The sequence below is a fragment of the Castanea sativa genome, chromosome 1 (genome assembly GCF_040712315.1).
Source record: "Castanea sativa cultivar Marrone di Chiusa Pesio chromosome 1, ASM4071231v1".
In the NCBI taxonomy this organism is placed as follows: domain Eukaryota; kingdom Viridiplantae; phylum Streptophyta; class Magnoliopsida; order Fagales; family Fagaceae; genus Castanea; species Castanea sativa.
Genome location: NC_134013.1, coordinates 21,915,315 through 21,923,562, shown reverse-complemented (window position 1 = coordinate 21,923,562; position 8,248 = coordinate 21,915,315). Strand labels below are relative to the sequence as shown.

Genomic DNA, 8,248 nt, shown 5'->3' with positions numbered 1-8,248 from the left:
TCAAAGATAAAAAAAAAAAAAGTAAAAAAAGTATTTAGAATAATTAATCTCTTCCCTCCATAGTTGCTATCAAAATCTCTGAGATTGTTCTCAAATCATAATTAAAGCATTTTGACAAAAATATAATAGTATAATATATAATGACTAAAATTGAACAATTCAATTACATGGAGTAAGGATCAGTAGTTCCTGTTCCATGGACAATGGACAATGCCTTCGTATAACGTTATCCTTGACTTGGGCTTAGCTAAGATTAGAGTAATTAAGCAAATGTCTCTGAAAACTGCACTCCTTGGAATCAAAGGAGGGAACTGATTCTAACTTGAAATCTTTGAAGATACAATCTCTTCCTTCAAGCACAGATAAACCCATTAGATTATATTCTAAACCTCTCTTTTATCTTTCCTCTTTATTATATATATGGATCAACTCTACTACAACAACAGTACCATCAAATTATCCTCTATCAGAGATTCAGAGTAGTAAGCTGCGCGACGTACATACCATGTATACTTTCTTTTGATACGTCTTTGTGTTTGAATTTCTACTTGATAAAAGAATTTCTACTTGATTCTGAATATTTCTTACTTGCATGCTAATTAATGTTCTTTTTTTGTTTTTGTTTGGTGTACAAACTACAAAACCAGATATTGCTATCGCATAGAGAAATTCCAAGCGAGGAACAATGCTGCAATTGCTCCATGGGACACTTATAGCATCAATTTTTGAAGTTGATAGGATACACTATGAATGCAGCCTCAATTTACGAAAGGTACGTGTTTGAATTGTTGAGGATGAAATTGAAAGATTGTATACAATTTTCAATAATTATTTTTTGGGATTTTCTTGGTCTTTGATTTCAATTTCTTGCTCACCTTATTGAATTCTTAGAATAATGAATTTGGATGTAGCTTTTTGCTTATAGTTTATTTATTTATTTGCGAAAGGTTCATACGCTCATACATGAAATAAAATAAAAAAAGTGAAATTTTAAGATTGAGAGACAATTCATAAGCAAATAAGTTTTTTAAAAATAAAATCAAAATTCAAAAATCAAAAGAAAATACTGCTACTAAATAGAGACATTAACGCCCCATGAAGGGAGATTGATTAGAGAGATATAAAAGGATAGAACTAAAGAATATGATCAACCTAGCTTGTAATAAGAAACAAATTGTATAAAACGAAATGAAAATGATCTTTTTTTCTAAGACACAATTCTGAAATTGACAACATATTGCAGTTCTTATAACAAAGGGAAAAAAAACATTATTTAAAAGAGAGTCTTTATATAATAATTTCTCATTAGACTAATAATTAACATTAGTTTGGAATATCAATTAGTTTTTAGTATAGACCGAATTCAAATATTAATTCCGAATTCAATGGCAAGGAAATTTATGAATTGAGCTTATAACTAGAATTCATGAAAAGTTAAAGAAAATTTTCATTTGCTTTGAAAATAAAAAGAGTTTATATTATAGTAAAAATTTAGTTGTCTATATATCTTTAGATATATAATAACACATTAGTCAAATTTGAATTCCAGCACATAAAAAATGATAACTAATTTTAATGACCTAAAAAAATATCTATGCATCTATTTTCGATCATCTCTATTAATCACAATGCTTTTTATTAAAATTTGACTTAAGAACATTAAGTTTAAGAGAACTGAAAACCGACGACGTATGAAGGTATATACATGTGCTTGATTTCAGACAATTCATTTAGTATTACTCCAATTCTAAGAAAGTTTAAATAAAACAATATTGATAATGCTGAGATATATGAAAGGAACATAGAATGGAAGGAACCGAATCCTTTATACAAATGGAGCGTAAGTTTTACCCAAATTAATTGGCCCAAATCTTTAAATTAGATCCCAAAGTTGATATTTATATGTTAGAAAATGTATCAAAATATAAATACATATAGCAAAACAATATTTTTCACAACAGTTGATGTGGTTTGATGTGATTGGTACATAAGAAAAGTGGTTTCTATAGTAGGCTCAGCGTTGGAGCCATATATATTTTTATTATTAATTACAATTAATATTCTCTAAATGTTTTAAAACATGGTTTTTTGTTAAAGAAAATTAAATATTACTCATTAGAAAATAAAATGTATTCAAATCAATTAATTTCAGATAATTAAATAAAAGTATCACTTTTATATACATGAGCGAAAAATTTAGATATAGTAATTTAGGTATACATTAGGTTCTCAAATTAAATTAAAAAATATGGTTGCATTGACTAATATTAAAACACAAAAAAATTATATTTTCCAAAGACAACTACTAAATTCAATGTAATTAAGTGTGTGCGTGTGTTTAACCGTTAGTTTGTTTCTCAAAAAAAAAAATTCAATGCAATATGTTTTTGAATTTAATTGGAGAATTTAATGTATTGCAGTTAAAATAGTGTACCTAAGCTTCGCCCTAATGATAAGTGAAATATAATAATACAATTCTAAATAAAATATTTTCTTTTATTTATGGATGATAAGGTAAAAAATGTCCTAAATTTTTAACCATTATAGCATCTTTTCATCAAATGAAAAACAAAAATGCATATATTGGTATCTCTAACACTTAATATAAGATGAAAAAGAATTGTTTTAGGAAAAAAATAAAAGAAGAAATTTTACAAATAAAAATCCAATGTCCCACTCTGAATATTTCACTTTATGTTTTACCTATTGCTGCCTACCACAAGTCCTTTTTTCCCCTTATGAAGTACCAAATCTGAAATAGAATTTTTTTTTTTCAAACAAATGACACATACGAATTGGTAAAATATAAAGTAAAATACAAAAGTGGGATATAAGCTTTTTATTCAAAATTTACTTATATATTCTTTGAAATTTATGCTTTAAGGTTCCTAAAGTTAATAACTACTATATATAGCAAAAAACAATTTAACATTAAAAGAAATTAACTAAGTAAGCCATTAATACTCTAAATGAGTTAGGAATGTTTGCACAATTTAAAAAAAAAAAGATGCTATATCCACAACATTTTTACAATATTTTCCCAACAAATTATAGGTGGTTAATTATTATTGGTTCAAATTTAAACCTAACACTAAGATTACTTTTATATTCCAACAATAACAACCAGTAATAACTTGCCACTTAAAATTTGTTATAAAAATATTGTGAAAATATTGTGGACATATATTGTTGGTCATTTTGTCAACATTCATTAAATCTTTCTAACATAATCGTGATGTAGTCAAAACTAAAAACCTATACATCCCGATCAAAAATAAAACCTATACATTATTGCTCCATAAGACACTTTAATGACTAAATTAAAAGTGATAATTTTAAGCTTTAGGAGACTAAAATTTATCCCTTTAAGTTTGCTAAGAACGAAAAACAATATTATAAACTTTATGGATTAAAATCTATAATAGGTTAGAGTTTAGGGACTAACAATATATTTTGATCGATTAAATAAATACTTGATTCTTTTTAGGGACAAACAATATTATAAAATAATAATAGTTTTAAAAATTATAAAAAATATAAAATTTAGACAATTTTAAAGAATTTAAATAATAAATATCACTTTACTTTCCTAAAATATTCAACTCTTACATCATTTGAGTAATTAAAACATCTCACTCAACATCGCCCACGCGAACTTCAAGCAAACCTTAAATTTCAATTGATCTTTGTGCGGCACTCACCCAAGTGATCCGTAAATTGGAACCTTGCTCAAGTCTTTCATGAGACTCACTGAAGATTCGTTAGTCTCACTCAAGTAACTTTTGAAAACCAAACTGTTAGAGCTTTGACATTAACTCCACATCTAGTTTTATAAACTAAAACTATATTTTATGCAAAATCCAAACACCAAGGAACTTCCCCTAGATTCAATTTAGACTGAGCTCGCTCATCATATTCATTCCATTGATGGAAGGTGATAAGCAATTTAGCAGACCATGCATGATAATAGATTTCATCCAAACAAAACTTCTTATATTAGTTTTTTTCATTCTATCTCAAATTTGTTTATGTTAACAAGTTCCATAAGTCTATATACCTACCAATGCTAATAATTCAATTTTTGGTATGGTTTCCTGAACCTTACACATTGTTTTCCTGAAATTTGGAAACTTCGGGCGTACAAAAGTGTGGAAAAAGGTTTCTAGCCAAAGTTAAGAAATTGGTGTTGTGCCGACCAGAGGTAAACTATCCTTCTTTTGCTTTAAAGATCCCCATCCTCCTTTGACTAGTAAATTTTTTTTTGGGTATATTATCAACTTCAATTCTATCATTCGTGAAATCTTTTTCTAACACACACATATATATATATATATATATATACATGAAGCAGATTTTTGGATCTAAACTCTATGCAACAGTGGATTTAGATAAGGCTAGGGTTGCACGAACTAGAATGGTCGAAAACCAACCCTCCAGTCCCGAGTGGTCAGAGTCCTTTCGCATATACTGTGCCCATTATATCTCACATATTGTATTCACAGTCAAAGAGGACGATCCTGTTGGGGCAACACTAATTGGAAGAGCTTATGTACCTGTTGAGGAAATCATAAGGGGGTTTGTGTGTGAGAAATGGATTGATATTTTGGATGTAGACCACAATCCTATAGGTTCTAAAATCCGTGTCAAGTTGCAGTTTTTGAGTGTTGCCCAAGACTTGCATTGGTCTCAGGGAATCAAAACGCAACAATTTGAGGGAGTTCCTTATACATTCTTCAAGCAAAGAAAAGGTTGCAAAGTTTCTCTGTACCAAGATGCCCATGTTCCAGAGATTTTTTATCCTTGGATAAACCTGTCCAATGGGAAGTATTTTGAGCCTAAGAGATGCTGGATAGACATCTTTGACGCAATAAGTAATGCAAAGCACCTAATTTACATAGCTGGATGGTCTGTGTATAATGAGATAACCTTAATAAGGGACCCGAGCAAGCCGAAGCAAGATGTCCCAACATTAGGGATGTTGCTTAAGAAGAAGGCTGAGGAAGGTGTCACGGTTCTCGTACTTGTTTGGGATGACAGAACTTCTCTTATGGAGCTGAGGAAGGATGGTTTGATGGCAACTCACGACGAAGATACTGAGAAATATTTTCAAGGCACAAATGTGCGTTGCTTTTTGTGCCCGCGTAATCCTGATGGTGGAAGAAGCAGAATTCAGGGGTTCGAGATTTCTACCATGTTTACTCACCATCAGAAGACCATAGTAGTTGACAAGGAAGTAACTGGTGGAGGATCACAAAAGCGAAGGATAGCAAGTTTCATTGGTGGTATTGATCTTTGTGATGGGAGATACGATACACTAGAACATCCCTTATTTAGTACTTTGAGCACAATCCACCATGATGATTTCCACCAACCCAACTTTGCAAATGCTTCTATCAACAAGGGTGGTCCAAGGGAGCCATGGCATGACATTCATTGCCAACTAGAAGGGCCGATTGCTTGGGATGTCTTATACAATTTTGAGCAGAGGTGGACTAAGCAGGTTGGGGACAAGTTCCTCATTCCTAGAGCCAAGCTTGATGAGATTATAATCTCCCCATCACCAGTATCATCAGATGACCCAGAATCATGGAATGTTCAGCTGTTCCGATCCATTGATGGCGGGGCGGCTTCTGGCTTTCCTGTAACACCTACAGAAGCTGCAGCAGTAGGCCTTGTTACTGGGAAGGATAACATCATCGACCGAGGAATTCAGGATGCATATATCAATGCTATTCGGCGAGCCAAAAATTTCATCTACATTGAGAATCAGTATTTTATTGGAAGTTCATATGGCTGGAAATCAAGTGACATTAAGGTAGAGGACATTAATGCTTTGCATCTTATACCAAAGGAGCTCTCACTAAAGATTGTTAGTAAAATTGAAGCAAATGAGAGGTTTGTTGTTTACATTGTGATCCCAATGTGGCCGGAAGGAATACCAGAGAGTTCTTCTGTTCAGGCAATATTAGATTGGCAGCGGAGGACAATAGAGATGATGTACATAGATATCAATCAAGCCCTTAATAGAAAGGGACTTCAGGCCAATCCCCGGAAATATCTAAATTTCTTCTGCCTTGGGAACCGAGAGGCAAGGAGAGAGGGGGAATTTGTACCTACAGAGAAACCAGAACCTGACACTGATTATAGTAGAGCTCAGCAAGCCCGTCGCTTCATGATATATGTTCATTCAAAGATGATGATAGGTAAGTTTTAAATTAGATTTAAGGGAGAGTTTAAAGTTGTTATTACTTATTAATGCCTTATCTATGTCTCATGGTGATCAAGTGTGTTTGACTAAAAAATTTTGATGATCTACTTTTATGTAGTTGACGATGAATATATAATCATTGGATCCGCAAACATCAACCAGAGGTCAATGGATGGAGCAAGGGACTCTGAGATTGCGATGGGAGCATATCAACCAAGACATTTAGCCGCTGAAGGAGCGGCAAGGGGCCAAATCTATGGACTCCGAATAGCATTATGGTTTGAACACCTTCGATTTGGAGTGATGGACGAGTCCTTCCTTCATCCAGAAAGTGAGAGATGTGTCGATCTAATGAATAAGATGGCTAAGGATAATTGGGAAATATACATGAAGGAGACAATTGATGCAGACATGCAAGGACATCTACTCCCTTATCCCATCCAAGTAACTAGGGATGGAAAGATTACAACACTGTCAGGGTTTAGATTCTTCCCTGATACCAAAGCTTCTGTTTTGGGTGCCAAATCTGATTACCTTCTTCCAATCCTTACCACTTAGTGGCATGCCTACCAGAGTATATGATAATTATCACATGCCCTATGCAATCTCATTCATTCATCCAAATAAAAAAACAAATGTAACTATCATTCATTTAGTAGTAATAATATTGGGTGGTAATTGTCCTACAGCTTAAGAATGGGTGTTGTGTGTAGTATAACTTGCCCTATATTCCCCTAAAAGTTACTTAAGCTTTTGAGTTGAGTTTTTTTTTTTTTTGTGTGGCTATTCTTAGCTTGAGTTCCTACGTCATTATTCATCTTTGAACGTTAATCTCTTGTTGTCACAAAGTTTCATCAATGCAATGCAATTCGTAATGGGTCCTATCCTATCAAATCCGTATGCGGCTATGTGCAATTTATTCAAGGATAAATTTAAGGATAATCCAAATTCATTTTAAATTTCAAAGATGATCCAAATTCCGATTGAAAGTGACCTTCTGGTGTAGGCATCCTCCATTGGAGAATTTGGATAGGAAAGAAAAACTTTCTTAAAATTTGAAGAATGCCATAGCAAATCCAGCCAAAAAAGTGAATTGTAACATTTGAGTTGCAATATTTAAAAGGCAGTTAGAATGGTTAGGAACAGAATGTTTAATTGGTACAATATTTGGCATTTTTTAGGGTAGCTTAATGAGTGACAATATAGGACTAATAACTTATCTATTTTAAATTTAAAAAGATAAGTTGTAATATTTTGGATTTTTTGAGTGCACACATGGCATAATGGGAAGAAATTAAGATATTGTCTCCTGCAATTATATATAGTAAAGTAATAGAAACCAACATCCCTCTTTCACTAGAGTTTAATTAAGGATGATAGTTTTAAAAACTTGTACTTTTTTATTTAATGCATTAATTAACTTATGTCTCTTTTAAAAATTAGATTTTCTAAACTGAACCAACAATGTATGAGATAGAGGAAGTACTATTTTGTCTTGGATTGGGCTAGTGCAGTTGCCCCCAATCCCTCTGACAAATTGTTTTTAGCGTTCTTATTTTTTGACTTTAACATTTTACTTTTTTTAATTTAATAGTTGAGATATTTTAAAGTTTCTTTTTTTAATTTTAAATTTCAGTCATCCGCAACTATTGCACCAGCACTTAATCTCAACATCATTCATACGAGAGGAGGAAGTACACAATAATTTCTCTCAAAGATATAAAATAAGTAAATAAAGTTTTTTGAACAATTAATCTATTCCCTCTGTAGTTGCTATCAAAATCTCTGACATTTCGTCAAACAATCTCAACTCATAATTAAAGCATTTTGACAAAAAATTAATAGTATAGTAATGACTAACATTGAACATTCGAAGGATATGGGTCATTTGGAAACATGGACAGTGCCTTCATATTTACTAGTTTCAATATTTACTAGTTTCTGTTCCGTGGATAATGGACAATGCCTTCATATCAATGTGCGATATTACAAATTCTCATTACTAATGGAATTGAAATAACCTCTGGATTGATTAAATAT

General features: G+C 31.9%; 1 protein-coding gene across 1 annotated transcript; it reads left to right on the top strand.

The window, feature by feature from the left end:
* Positions 1 to 445: 445 nt before the first annotated feature.
* On the top strand, positions 446 to 6,898 carry LOC142641461 (phospholipase D alpha 1-like). The gene is made up of 5 exons (XM_075815906.1): positions 446 to 507; positions 648 to 772; positions 4,148 to 4,201; positions 4,352 to 6,203; positions 6,327 to 6,898. Exons 2-5 carry the CDS (start codon positions 686 to 688, stop codon positions 6,764 to 6,766), a joined length of 2,433 nt encoding a protein of 810 aa, XP_075672021.1. The 5' UTR covers positions 446 to 507; positions 648 to 685; the 3' UTR covers positions 6,767 to 6,898.
* The last annotated feature ends 1,350 nt before the right edge of the window (positions 6,899 to 8,248 follow it).